The sequence below is a fragment of the Taudactylus pleione genome, unplaced genomic scaffold, assembly GCF_031769625.1.
Source record: "Taudactylus pleione unplaced genomic scaffold, aTauple2 ptg000095l, whole genome shotgun sequence".
Classification (NCBI taxonomy): Eukaryota; Metazoa; Chordata; class Amphibia; order Anura; family Myobatrachidae; genus Taudactylus; species Taudactylus pleione.
In genome coordinates this window covers 18,510,013-18,525,128 of record NW_028284497.1, presented here as the reverse complement: position 1 = coordinate 18,525,128, position 15,116 = coordinate 18,510,013, and the positions used below count along the sequence as shown (strand labels likewise).

The window sequence follows — 15,116 nt, the reverse complement described above, 5'->3', positions numbered from 1 at the left end:
GGACCCCTAGTCATACCCCAGAAGGCCTTCCCCTGCCTTTGGTCCGAAAGGAACGAAACCTAGGAGATTTTGGTTGTGGTGTTAATACGGGAAGGTAAGGACTTTTACCTCCTGTGACATGAGAAATAATTTTAAATAATTCTGGACCAAGCAGAAAACCTCCTTCAAAAGGCAGTGCCTCTAAAGCATGCTTGGACTCTATGTCTGCCTTCCATGTTTTAAGCCATAGAAAACGTCTGGCGGAAATGGCCAAATATGAAACTGTACGTGAATAGTGTCTATTAAAGCATCACCTATATAGGTCAGAGCCTCCGAAATTTGATTAGCTAAAGAACTAGCTTCAGACAAATCCTCTGATTGAAACCCAGCAATCTGGGTCACCCAGGAATTTATAAATTTATCACCCAGCCGCTGGCCAGAACAGGTTGCAGCGAGACTCCTGACAAAGTGAATATAGACTTAAATACAGCCTTATTCTTCCTATCCATAGGATCCTTAGGTGTTACAGACTGTGTTGTAGGGATAACAGTATTCCTGACCAACCTAGCAATAGGAGCATCCACCGTGGGTGGAATTTCCCAAAGCTTGGTATATTCTTCCGAAAAAAGATAAAGATACTTTAATTTCTTTCGAACATGAAATTTGGAATTAGGTTTTAACCAGGCTTCTTTTAATGTCTCTCCAAAATGTGAAAAATCTGGGAAAACAGATACATGTTTCTTCTTACATTGCAAAGTCTCCCGGAACGTATCTACCAGCATAGACACCCTTGAATAAGAATGGGAGTCATCCTCCCAGTTTGAGGTGTCTTCCCAGTTATAATCCAATTCCCCTTCTTCCTGGGAAGAGCTGAAGCCTCATGTCCAGGAAAATTCACTGACTGGCCTGAACATCTCTTAGTGGCTGTGGCCCCTGCTGATGTTACCATTTTATTTAGGGACGTTGCCACCTCAGCGAGACATTGTCCCATATCCTGGGCCCATCTGGGCTCTACTGGGGAATCAGACAAACTAGGAGTTTGAGCACAGGGTAACATATAATTTGACTGAGAGTGACTTAATTCACCTATGGCCTCAGCCATAGACCTAGCCCAATCAGGCATCACTGACTGTTCAGCCAAACTTCCCGGTAATGAATCTCCATGTGAACAACCAGCACTGAGCGACCCTGGGTCCATACAACCTTTTGGCAAATTTTTACAGTGGGATACATGGTTCACATAAACCTCTATTCTACCCAACTCCCACTCTGCTAGTGCTTGTCGCCTGTTGCCAGGAACTAAATACCCAAACTGAAACTGGAAAGTATAGAAAATAAACCTAACTAAAATAGCTAGGACCTATCTAGTGCCTTACTCCTAGGCACTAAAAACAAGACTGAGGTTCTAGTGAAAGGGGAGGGGTTACATAGGGGGTGGGAGCCAGTCTTAATTAGTTAGTGCCCGACTCCGCAACTCACTATACATAACCCAGAGATAATGGCACCCCCCCCGATGGATGATAAAGGAACAATGTATTAGGCCCCCTAATTCTAATTGTGTATGATATAACGTGGTATATAAGGTGGTTATGTTTCACAATTAAATAGGCTAAGGAGTTACAGTATGCTCCTTGCTGGAGACATGGGTGAATGGGTAAACTTGTACCTAGACAGAGCCACGCCTCCTCTAAGTGAGGAGAGACAGATACGGAGCTGGCCAGCCTGTGACAGCAGATGTGCCATGCAGTAGCACCCTGCTGAGAAGCTCCTGGCAGTTACTGGGTGCATATAGCTCCATAGCAGATGCACTCCCAGCACCCATTGTAGCTACACCCGTGCATATATGGTATTAATAATGCTATGAAGCTGGTACTATGTATAAAATGAGTAAAAAGCAAGTGCAGCCATATTTCTTTATTACCATGCCTATTATGTAGCAGCAGTCATCAGAAAAAAAAATATGGACCACCTGAGACATTACTATCTACAAATAATGTACCCTTATTCTTTTTAAACCTTACAATTATTCCTATTTTCACTAACATACTACACAATGAATTGTTTTGAAGACTGCAAATAATACATATGTGGAGTGTTTTATTTAAGTTGTTTACTGGGAAATTGAAAAGTAATTTCTATTTGGCATTGCACATGAGAAGAAAGAAAACATATCCGCCTGACTAGCTATTTTTAGCAAGACTCAGGGTATTATGTAAAAGAAAGAGGAAATGGACAGTTTTTGTTTCTACCATGCATTTTAGTGCATTATGAGTATCACAAGATGGCACCATATAGGATATGTGCATTAAACAGCAAATTATAGCACGGGATAAGTCCTTTTATACGAAGTACTCAATAGCAGCGCTTAACATGGAAAAATGTCCTTCTATTGGTGCATACACACAGGACTATCTGTTCAGCGAATGATATCGCTGAACGATCTCCCTTGAATTTCCTGGTGTGTTGGATGAACGATAGCATTCATCCACACACAAAGGATATCACCAACGATGAACGACCAACGATCGCAAACCCCTATGGAAAATGAACGATATCGTCTAGGTTGGCCTGCATGCTTGGCCGACCAACAATATCGTTTATCGTCCATGCGGGAACGCACATTGTTGGTCGTTGGCTGCATAAAAATGAACGATTTAACGATGAACAATATCGTTCATTGAAATCGTACCTTGTGTACGCAGCATAAGTTAGGTAGAAATTAGTATCTAGAAATAAAAAAAATCATGCTCCTGGATGGTATATAATGATACCGCTCCTTTTCCCGTCTGAGCGACTTTGCAAGCTGTTTCTGAAATATATAACACTTGAATAACATGGGCGGAAAACCTGGGCTGTCATGGAGTACTATAAAGTAAAGGAATTAAGTAACCATAATTTGCTGGGGTTTTTTTTATAGTCCTCCAATTCAGCCCTTACAGTGGGATGAACCCAAGCAATATTACAGGGAGGGCCACAGGAAACAAGCCACATATGCTGCGTAATCAAATATTGACAGATGTGTAATAATACATTGTTGCTGTAGTCACACCAAACAGCCCCTATCAGCACACCAGGTCCCATACGACTCTGCTTGCACAAATTGTCTTTTTTGAGTCTTTCCTGCGTCTTTTCTGCCTGCAAATGCATCTTAGGGCCTGATTCAGCAAGGAACACAAATCTGCTTATATGCACGCAACGCAGTTGCTAATATCAGCGGTGCTATTTAAATGTGTAAGTTCACATAAAGTTTGCAGCCTGACATAAGGATTCCCACTTCCCCTTACTCACATCCGTATACTAGGGCAACACAGCTAATTAATCGGTAACATCGGACCCATACACACAGTTAAGGAAGCCCAGACCTCACTCAGAAATTGCTAACTTTTGCGCACGCTATGAGTACTCAGGAGGCGTCTGATATCGCAGTGGATAATTTATGCACACCCATGCAATGGCGTTGAGAAGCACTGGCACGCCCACCACCTCCTGTCACCACCCACAAACGACACTTCCTGTCAATCACTCTGCCATGGGTCCGCGTAGCCTCTGCGTACGCAGTTCTGACTGCAGTGTCTGGCTCATGCATGCGCAGTGCGAATTAATCAACCGATTGTGTGCATATACGCAACTGCGTTCCTTGCTGAATCAGGCCCATAGCCACAAGGTGAAGCACCTGGAGAATGGACTGATTCATTTGATATGTGAAACTTATATCACTATATATCTGTTTGCAAATGAGTCAGAATCTGTATACGAAGGGCTACCATGCAGTGGTTGCTATAAAAGTTATGGAGACGTGTTCACCCTGTTATCTTGCACAATTCTGTCACGTAGGCCTCAGCCCTCTCAGCCCCACGTTTTAAATAGAGTGGGGTCTGTGAAGTTCTTGTTTTGTTGTGGGCCCGGGGTGGTAAAAGGAGCAGACACTGAAGCAGATTTAAAAATAAACGTAGAGTTTTTATTTAGAGGCTTAACAGACATGAATGTGGCACAACAAAAAGTCTGGGTATAGCACTAAAGTGCACTTGGGAAACTGTAGTGAAGCAATGGGAAAAAGTCCAGTACTCCAGGGTTTGTGAGGCTGAAAAGAATTGCAGGCTGAAATAAGTTACAGGCTGATGTGAGTTGCAGGCTGACGTGACTTGCAGGCTGACGTGAGTTGCAGGCTGAGAAATAATGTCCAGGGAAACTGCAAGTGGAGGCAAGGTGCAGGGTAACAGCTGACGCAGGTACTCAGGCAAGGTAGACGCAAAGGAAGAGGCAGGAGCCATCGGGGCTGGAACAGGCAGGGTGAAGCAGGCTAGGTAATGATCCCAACAGACAGGTGAATGAGCACAGGAACTCTCTCTCTCAGCTCCCGCTGAGAAAACACGTTGCACTGGCAATGAGAGGAAGCTCGGCACTCCCTTAAATACCCAGTGCTGCACTGTAAAAGGCCAGAGAGAGCATGTGACACACCAGGATAGGGCGACTAGGTCACATGACCAGAGGCAAGATGGCGGCGCCCATGCCAGAGCGGAACGGAAGCACCACCAGGCCTAACCAGACCAGAGTGACAGTATGCCCGCACAGGACTACGCGCAGCTAATGCACCCCAGCAGATACCAGCGCCAGACGCCCCTCACCATAGTGTCCTCACAGGTAATATCTGCCGGCCGGCATGCCGAGAAACCCTGGTCGTGAAAGGGTCTCAGTACTTCTCTTACTTTACGTCTTGTATGTATATATTATTACTTCTCTGATCCATCTAGAAATTACTTGTTTGGTAGGGTACTAACCTTTCCATGTTCCTGCTGGTATCATAAATAACTGTCCACTAGTTTTAATACTCTTTGGGGGTCAATCCAATTAGCCGTGAGCGTTGCCACCACATTAAAATGCCCGCAGCACCCCATCTCGCACCCCTTGCGGCCAAATTTTGGCCCATATTTGCTCTCTTTTGCTCGCAGCCCTATAAAGAGAGTTCAGGCTGCTGTAAAGTGCTGGCATCAGGCGGGTTTGAGAGCGCTAGCTTAGTTGTACATCCGATTGAACAATAGGCCAATAAGGTTTGCTAATTCGGTTAATCTTAGAGCTACAGGAGTTATACGTATTAACCCAAATATTGTTAATTTTCTTCTGTGAAGATTGTAACACCACAGATAGGATTTTTTTGAGGACCTTTTCTTTTATTTTGATAACAAAACTCCTGTCATATCCACTTGTGGAAACTTTTCCAATCGCTAAATTTAGTGCTTCATCAAATTGAGTGTCATCACTGATGATTCTACCAGAGAATATTGGATGAAGAATTAAATTCAATGATTGAGAAATATACACACATCTTAACCCCCACCCCAGACACACATACTTATTCAGTGGGCACTTGCCACCCCAGTGTCTGCAAATCCCATGGGCATTACCTACCTTCCCCTGTAGTATTTACCTCGCACATCCTGTAGAGCGCAGAAGGGCGTGTGTCAGCGGGGACTGATCAGTCTACGATGCTGCTGTTGATCCCTGGGGTGTCGAAACGCGTTGGAAGATGTACACTTTGGTGACCCACCTAAAAATACTTGGTCCACTGTCTCCAGTATCTGGAAACACTTATTCCGAGCTGTTTTATTTCAACCCTCTGGTAGGGTACCAAACGGTTACTTTTATGGACACCATATTTTTTGTTTGTAAAGATCTTATGTGCTTGTTCCATAAATTTCCTTTATTAGATTGATGTAATGTACTAATATTAATTCTTTTTTCACATAACCATTTTTCATTTGGAGATTCACCCAAAGGGAGAAATTCACACTGAAAGATATTCCTACCACAACAGGATTGATTACTCGCTTTATAAGATGTGAGGGGAATTATACCTTATAATTAAGTTGTACATTCTTTGAAGTTAGGATATTACAATACTAGCTGGGATACCCGGCGTAGCCCGGGCTGAAGACTGGACCCTGATGTACGCCTGCAGCTTTTATTTGTTTATATTATCCTCGCCTATAACCCCATTCCATTGATCCTGAAAAGGACCCCACTATTTGTGGACATGCATGCAAACCGTGGCGTAGCTACCGTGGGTGCAAGGGGTGCAGCTGCTATGGTGCCCAAATTGCCTCTGTGGCCCGCCGCTCACCCAGCACCTGTTCATGCACATAAGGTGGGCTGGTCCAGTCAGGGCCATTGAGGGTGGCAGCGGAGTTGATTTGGTGTCGGACCGTCAGCTGATTATAGGCGACGCAACAACAGGCAGACATGGATAGCCAGCACCGCCACTTGTGAAAAAATCATTGCTGGCGGACCGGCAGCCAATCACGGTGGTGGATCCTGATTGGCTGCTGATCTGCGAGCTCCGATTGGCTTGCGACCAGCGCCAGATTTAAAGTGTGCCGTTAAGGTCTGTCCATTTCTACCGATGCCTGCCAGTGCGGCAGCTATAATTAACTAGCCGCCTGGCACCAAATCCACACCTGCTGGCTGCTGATGGCACACAGGGGGAGGTGAGAGGCTGCTGGAGTTAGATGGGGAGGTGAGTTGCTGGGGGGGCATAATGTGTAAGGGGAATTACTGTGTGGCATAATGTGTAAGGGGCACCTACTATTATGTGGAATACTGTTATATGGCGCACTACTACTATGTGGCATAATCTTTAAAGGGCATTAATGTGTGGTATAATGTGTAAAGGGCATTACTGTGTAGTGTAAGGGGCATTATTGTGTGGAATAATGTATAAGGGGTACTATTACTGCTTGGCATAATGTGTAAAAGGGGTAGTACTGAATGGGCTCTGTGTGGCATTACATGAATGGGCTCTGTGTGGGAGCAAATGTGTTTTTTACCTCTTGGGGGGGCCTTTTAAGATTTTGCTATGTGGCCCACAAACTTCTAGTTACACCCCTTGCATGCAAACACAGAGGGCTGACTAATATACTGTATATGGTCACTTTAAAAAGGACTAAAGGTGCCTATACACGGTGCGATTTGTCTGCTCTATCATACCGTGTATGGGCATGATATCGGAAAGAGCGTGCACCCGTGGGGTCGTACATCGCACCCTCAGATCTTACTGCAGGTTTGGTCAATCTGGGGATGCGATGTGCTATCCCATGCAGCAATATGCGGGTGGGGGAGGGTGGAGCCGGCATATAGCACCGTGTATGGCCAGCTTTACTCTAGATTTAATATGAACTAGCATGAGTCAAAGTTTGACACTGTAAGATTAAAAAGATACTTTTGTAGCTTTCACACAGGTTTATGGCAGACTGCCAATTTTCACTGGAGCCAGCTCTGAACCCTGTAATAATAAGCCATCATCCCATTCTAAAATACACCTAAGAAAATGTATAATAAAATCATAATACTAGGAACAAATTGAAACTTGGCTTATTAATGAAAAGATTTGAAGACTATGGTCTCATTTAGACCATCAGGATGTTGTGGACGGAATACACAGAAAGCTTCTTTTTCACACAGAATTTTGAACCTATCACTTCCTCTCAAAGTTTGAGTGATATGATGAAACCCTGTTACTCGGGTCACCATTGTGAACCAATGCAAAGTGTTTTGCTATACTATGATATTGATACTTTTTGAGAATATTAAGACAATCTACTCTTTAAATTGCATATAGTAAGCTTCATGTACTGTAAGTCAGAATGGCACTGCAGTATATAGATACAATAAGAAGTATCACAATTAATGGTTTAATGCTAAATACATCATTGATAACATTAGACTTAATAGATGTAGTCCTATGTGATGCATATTGACAGGTCAAACATCTAGTTTAACCACATTTAAAACAACCTGCCGTAGGTGAGGTGAGCAAAGATAGTGTGTCTTGAGTTTGATTTACAGACAACTTCTTTCTCAACATACTTGGTGCCAGGATAATCTTAGATTAGTATCTAGGTGTGGAATTTAGGTATAGATTAAATTACAGGCTCAAAATTAAGTCTTTTTGTAATTTTTTACACAGAATATATCTAATAAGATGAGATATGTCATTATATTTAGAAATACAAAAGAAATCTGTACTACTCAGATTTTGATCTATATGTAGAGAACATAAATCCTCACTAGTATCTTTCTTATTTAGTATTTAGGAAACAGGAGAGTAGACAATCAGTGTTAAATGCTTTATTATATTCAGACTTTAAGATATTTGATGAATAACCTCTTTGTGCAAAATCTTTAACCATTTTCGTAGCTTGTATATGGAACATTTGCGACTAAACATATTAAATTGCCTCAATGGAATCTTTTTGAGCCAAGGTTTATAATGTCCACTTGAAAAATGTAAGAATTTTTTAGGATCAACTGGTTTTTGATAATTATGAGAAACTGAATTGCTCTCCGATAATGAGGTTAATCCCAAACAGTTCACCAATTTGTGTCTAAATGTTTGAATAAACGTCAAATTAGAATTATCATTAAGAAACAAACAAACACAATCTTAAGTGCTCCGTGTTTCCCCTCATGTCAAATTAGAAAAAGATCATCAATATAACGGCCATAGTACACTAGGTTTGCTTTAAATATGCCATACCATATAAACTGCAGTTCAAATAAACCCATATATAAATTATCAAAACAAGGAGCGAATCTAATGCCCATGACAGTCCTTGTACAAAAAAAATCATCAAAAGTAAAATAATTGTGGAAAAAAATTTTTTAAGCACTCAGAAATCCATATATATGTGGATATAAAAATGTTCTTTGGCTTTGACACCCAAATCATGTGGGATATAGATATACAAAGTTTGAATGCACTGTGTTAAAAAACCATAACTGGAATTAGAAAAAAATATCTTTAATAGTATTAAGTATGTGCATCATACCACGTATATAGGATCAGACATATTGTTGTAACAAATAATCTATAAATTGGAAAAAGTTACAAGTGACCCAATACCCCAAATAATTGGTATCCCGGGAGGTGCAGAAAGTGACTTCTGTATTTTGGGATTTGATAAAATATAGGTGTGGCAGGAAAATAAATAAATAAAAAAGAATTCATCTTTGGATATTATCTTTGCAGGACTGCTTTGATGTTTTAAGCCATTTCTGAAAAAGCATTAGTAGAATCATTTGATATTTTGCGATAAAACAAAAATTGTCTAGCTGTCTATAATGTAATAAAGTATCTTAGACTATACAAGAGAAACAATAGTGTCTTCCCAACGTTAATATACAAAAGCTGCATTTTCAATACATAATGTAATGAAATGCAGACATCCATATATAATTTACCACTTTGTAAATCTAATGGGATCTACAGCAGAGTCCAAAAGGAAATGACCAATAATAAATCCAAACAGATAGCCTTGACTTTGCATAAATACAGCTGCGAAGTTAATTCATAAAGTATTATCAGGTGGAGTGGTCAATATGTAAGCAGCATATCAATAACAGTTTCACGGTTCAGTGGGTGTCATCATCTCAGCATATATGAGGGTGGTTCAATATTAAGATAACAAGACCTCTAACGTGTGTAATTGGTCTTGTTGCCTTATTTATTTAACCACCCTCATATTTACACAAGGTCTCCTCTACCAGTACTTGCAAAAACACACCATTACGGTAGTTAACTCACTCTTTCCCTGTTCCATTCTACCTCTCTAAGTGAATCTGCTATAGTGATTGCCTTTTTTTTAGGAGTTACACATACACATAATTACACGCTTAGTGTAAGAATGTACAACAGTTCGTTACTCTACAATTAGATATCCGAAAACAGCAAACAAACCAGCAGGATTAAACAAAATACATAGGGTGAGCTCTCCAAATTCATAATATATATAACATTGACCAGCCGCTATATGCCGGTCAGGCTCCATTGACAAAGCTTAGTAGCACGAGGCATTCACGGCTCTGCATGGAGTAAAAACCAACTCTGCTAGATTGATAATAAGGACTAACGTTACTTGAATTAAAGGAACATATGCCTTCATATAATTATAAGCATATTAAGAAGCAAAAAAAAGATTCTGGGTTACTCACCGTAGAATCAATTCCTCTGAGTCCATTTGGGAATCACTGACGCTGGGATATTAGGGAGGGGCCAAGGAGTAGGTACTAAAAATAATTGACTGACTGAAACTCCCCCTACCTTATATACCCTCCCCTTTCTCTAGCTCTCCAGTTATCCGACTAGCAAAGCAAAAGGAGAAGAACAAGAGATGAACATAAGAATCCATCACACACATCAGTGATTCCCAGATGGACTCAGAGGAATTGATTCTACGGAGAGTAACCCAGAATCTTGTTTCCTCTTTCACCCAATCTGGGAAGCACTGACGCTGGGAATTCCCCAAGCCTTAAGAGGGAGGGAGATTATGCACATGCAATGCTGTACTTCGCGTACGTTGCGAGCAAAACTCACATCTTTAGCCACAAATGTGTGGAACCGATAAAATGTGGTAAATGTGTACACTGAGGACAAAGTGGCCGCCCTGCACAACTTCTCAATCGATGCACCCTGCCGAGCTGCCCAAGAAGCACTCACAGCCCGAGTCGAATGTGCGTGAATGGGATCAGGTACTGACTCGCCCAGGGCTATATAGGCCTGCTTGATAGTGGAAGTAATCCAACTAGCAATAGACTGCTTAGAAGCTGGCGAGCCTCTTTTATGGACGTCATAAGGTACTAACAGACTGTCTAGTCTTACGCAAGGCAGAAGTCCTATCCACATACATTCTGAGTGCTTGTACCACATCCAGAAACCGGACAGGACTCTCTGGATCAGGTGGATGCAATACTGGAACCACAATCTCCTGATTTAGGTGACATCTTCAAATCACCTTAGGAATAAAGGATGGGCGAGTGCGGAGAACTGCTCGGTCCTTATGAAAAATCAAAAGGGGAAAGCTGGCTGACAAAGCCGCCAATTCCGAAACTCTGCGAGCTGAGGCGATTGCCAAAAGAAAAGCTACTTTCCAATTAACCACCTTAAATCAATCCTTCTCAAGTGGCTCAAAAGGAGCGCACTGAAGACCAGCGAAAACTAAAATTAAGGTCCGAAGGCGGTACTGATGAAACATAAGATGGCTGGACTTGCAATACTGCTTGCATAAAAGTTCTGATGTCTGATATGGACGCCAGACGTCTCTAAAAAAAAAATAGACAAAACTTCCCTGACACCTCAGGGAAGTTAGGCAAAGGCCTTTGGACAATCCAGCTTGTAAAAAAGAAAGTAAACGCAGCAAGCGAATCTGGGAAATCTTCCCAGTTTCACACCAATCGGATGTAAGCTTTCCACAACCTATAAGAAATCATAGAAGTGGATGACTTGCGAGCCTGTAACAGTCTGGATAACTGCTGAAGAAAACCCTTTTGACCTCAAAAGACTGGTCTCAAGGGCCCCGCCGTTAAAGCCACTTTGGTAAATTGGGATGGAGGAATGGACCTTGTGACAGTAGATCTTCTCTTAGTGGAAGTCTCCACGGTTGGTTGGCCATCATAGACAGATGATCCGAGTACCATGACCTCCGTGACCAATCTGGCGCTATTAGAAGAACATGAGCTTTTTCTCGCTTGATCCTCTTGATTACATGCGAGAGCATGGGAATTGGCGGGAAAAGATACCCGAAGTGGAAGGACCACTTGGCTGTTAAGGCATCCACCAGAGTTTCTTGTGGGTCTCTGGACCGCGCCCCGTAACTCGGAAGCTTCCTGTTCAACCTGGAAGCCATGAAGATCTAGCTCTGGCAGATCCCCATTCCTCCACAATCATGTTGAATATGTACTGATGCAGGGACCATTTTCCCTGGGTGAACCCTGTGCAGACTGAGAAAGTCGGCTTCCCAGTTGCTTACCCCTGGGATAAAAATGACCGATACGGCTGGAACAAATCTCTCATAATAATCACATCATAATCTGGGTGATCTCTGCCATAGCCAAAGGATTCCTGGTTCCTCCCTGTCTGTTGATATATGCCACAGCCGTGGCATTGTCTGAATCTATCTGTAAGGGTCTGTCTCTGAGAAGATCTTGTGCCTGAACCAGAACACGAAAGATTGCTCGCTGCTGTAGCACAATGATTGACAACATCTTCTCTTCCAGAGACCAAACCCCCTAGAACTGGGACCCTAGACCTACTGCAGCCCATCCCTGGGGACTGGCGTCTTTAGTTACTAATTCCCAGGGAGAGAATTGTCAACCTCTGGATAGGTTGCGAGTGCAGAGCCACCAACCCAGGGATTGGCGCACCTGAACAGACAAGGTAAAAAACTATCAATCAATCTAGACAGGGAGCCTACCTGCTCCTGCGCTGAAGAATGAAATGCTGAAGGGGCCTGGAATGGAAGTGTGCAAACAGAACCGCTTTGAACGCGGCCACCATCTTTCCCAATAGCTGCATGCAGCGTAGCACGGACACCCTGTGTAGAGACAAAAGAATGTGCACCAGGGACCGCTGGACTCGTTCCCAAATAGGTACATGGAGATACGCGTCCTTTATATCTAAGGACGCGAGAAATTTTCCTACTTCCATAGAGGCAATTACTGAAAGTAACGACTCTATCCTGAATCTTCTCACCCTTAAGTGCAGTTTGAGACCTTTTAAATTCAAAATGGGGCGAAAAAAAACATCTGGCTTTTTTAGCAGAAACAGATTTGAGTAAATTCCTAGCCCCTGATAGTGTATTGGAACCGGGACCACTACTCCTGAATCTAAAAGGGAGAGAATTGCCCCCCTTAATGCCCTTCTTCTGAGCTGATCCCGAAAAGGGGTTACAAAAAAACAATGTGGACGGGGTCCCTCCAGATCCAAAACGTAACCTCTGGAGAGGACTCCTCTGACCCAAAGGTCTGTGGTTGACCGAAACCAGGCCTGACTGAAATAGAGAAGACAGTCACCTATACCAATGGGCTGGAAGTCTTCCTGATCCGAGTCATTGGAAGGATCTGTCACCCCTACGGGTGCCCGGGCGACGGGACCGCATGGCCATACGCCCTCTGAACTGAACCGCTCTCTGACCTCCTGTCATACCTCTGGTAAGCAGAGGCCAGAAACCTACCAGAGTACCAAAAGGGCCGAAACCTAGAGCGGGAAGTAAGAACTGGAAGAAACTGGCTTTTTCCGCCATTCGCCTGAGCGATAATTCGTTCCAGCTCTGGACCAAACAGAGATTGACCTGTAAATGGAACTCCCTTCAAAATTTTCTTGGAATCGCCATTTGCTTGCCAAGAACGCAACCACAATGTTCTTCTGGCCGAAACAGATAAGGTTGATATACCAGCCAGAAGAGAAATAGTGTCTAAAGATGCATGACTCGCATAAATTGAAGTTCGTTTAAGGTTGTCCACCAGATTAAGGATATCTGAAGAATCTGCACCTGACTGAATAGCTTTTGCTAATTGGTCTGACCAGTCTTCTATGGCCTTGGTAGCCCAGGCCCCTTCAAACACCGGACACAGGGTATTACCTGTTAAGGAAAACAAGGATTTGAGCAGATGCTCACACTTACGGTCCATAGCATCCTTCAGTGTGGCTGCAGTAGCCATTGGAAGAACCGTAGTCTTTGCTAAATGAGCAATCAGTTCATCCACTGCTGGAGGTACCTCCCATGGAGCCGTATCTTTCTCAGCAAAAGGATAAGTAAACTTAAATCAGTAAACTGGCAGAACGGCCTCCTGGGCCCCTTCAGCGGCAAGAGCAGCGATTCTATACAGACGCTGAGGTGTGAATTGCATGATTCACAACAGCTGGTAATATGCTGTGCCCCTGCTACAATGTGCTTAAATATGGGTACCAGCCTTCATACACTTAGTACAGAGCAACAGCATTGTACTTGAAAACCTCACCATGAAAAACCCCTATCTCCACTGTGGTGGCCCCTGGCCTTAGCACAGTCAACGCATTATTGTGACCAAAATAACAAATAGCCCTAAATTGGCTTTGATGTTTATGTTCTAGCACATAAATCAACTTTAAAGAAAAAAATTGCCAGGTGTGGTAAAAGGAAATTTCTCCAGATTTATTTTGACTTTTTATGACAGAATATAAAATGTTGCCACTACTCTGTGCTAAAATAAGGGTACTACTGTGGCATAAATATTTTTTATTCCAATGATTTTATATAACAGCTTTAGCGACAAGTTGCGTCCAAAATGTACCTTATCAACACCCTGCCCAAAAAAATCCTAGAGTGAACACAGTGTGTTCAATACAGTCTATCATACATTCATCTACATACAGTAGGTGTAGTGCTTGGACAATCTAATTTTTTCTATAACGATTATAAGGAGGCCTCTAGTCCTTAGCAGCTCCTGACCTCCTGTTCATGAACCCTGACTGCAGAATCCCCAAACCTCCTTTCCTTGACTCTTTAGTATATAAAATTAAGTTTTATTGTCACGACATTATATTATAAATTCATCATTTGGTTTTATCTAGTAACTGTTTGATGTGGTTTAAAAATTCTAAGACATCCTATAAGATTTGCATCATATATTTTGCCCTTGGAATCACTGCATTGGGACCTCTACCACATTTATTTTATACAGCCTTTATTTACTATAAAATTGGAAAGCACTAGTTTAAGTTGCTAAGGCAGCAGCAACACCCAAATCTCCATATATTGCATAGACAGTACTACCATTCATCTTTGCAAACATTGGTTATGGTATGGGGAATATAAATGGAGACAAATGAAGCGCGTAACCATCTTTTGATATATTACTACCCTGCATTGGGTCGTATGTAATGCCTAGTAATATACTATACAAGTGTTTCACTGACATTACTAAGCACCCCTACAGAAACATGATTGGATTAGTAATCTACTGACGAAAACAGACCGCTAACAATAAGCACATGATAAAACCTTACATTCAGGCGATGGCACACTATACCATTAAATACATACCTGCACAAAACACACCAGGGACTTCACTCCGCAGGATTACGGTCCTCACTTTGTTATTGCTCTTTAGCGACTCAACAGTCTTCATCATCTACACAGGAAATAAGCAGTTTCACACAATGAAATGTGAGAAAACAGTCATCAAATGGTATTTACTAAAATCGTTGAAATAATTTAGAAATGTTGCGCTGAAATTAGTAACAGCAATATGCATAAGAATACCTATACAAAAAGAAGTATGGTTTCATGCAACTTTATTAGTAAACCAACCAATGAGTATTTCATATG

At 42.3% G+C, this 15,116-nt stretch overlaps 1 protein-coding gene across 2 annotated transcripts in view; it reads right to left on the bottom strand.

Moving 5' to 3' along the window:
- Positions 1-15,116, bottom strand: part of AUH (AU RNA binding methylglutaconyl-CoA hydratase) — a 460,835-nt gene that overhangs the window by 268,032 nt on the left and 177,687 nt on the right. For both annotated transcript variants that reach the window (XM_088470044.1, XM_088470043.1), the window contains exon 3: positions 14,832-14,919. In XM_088470044.1, coding sequence (XP_088326170.1) covers positions 14,832-14,919 — 88 coding nt within the window. The remainder of the gene's footprint in view (positions 1-14,831; positions 14,920-15,116) is intronic.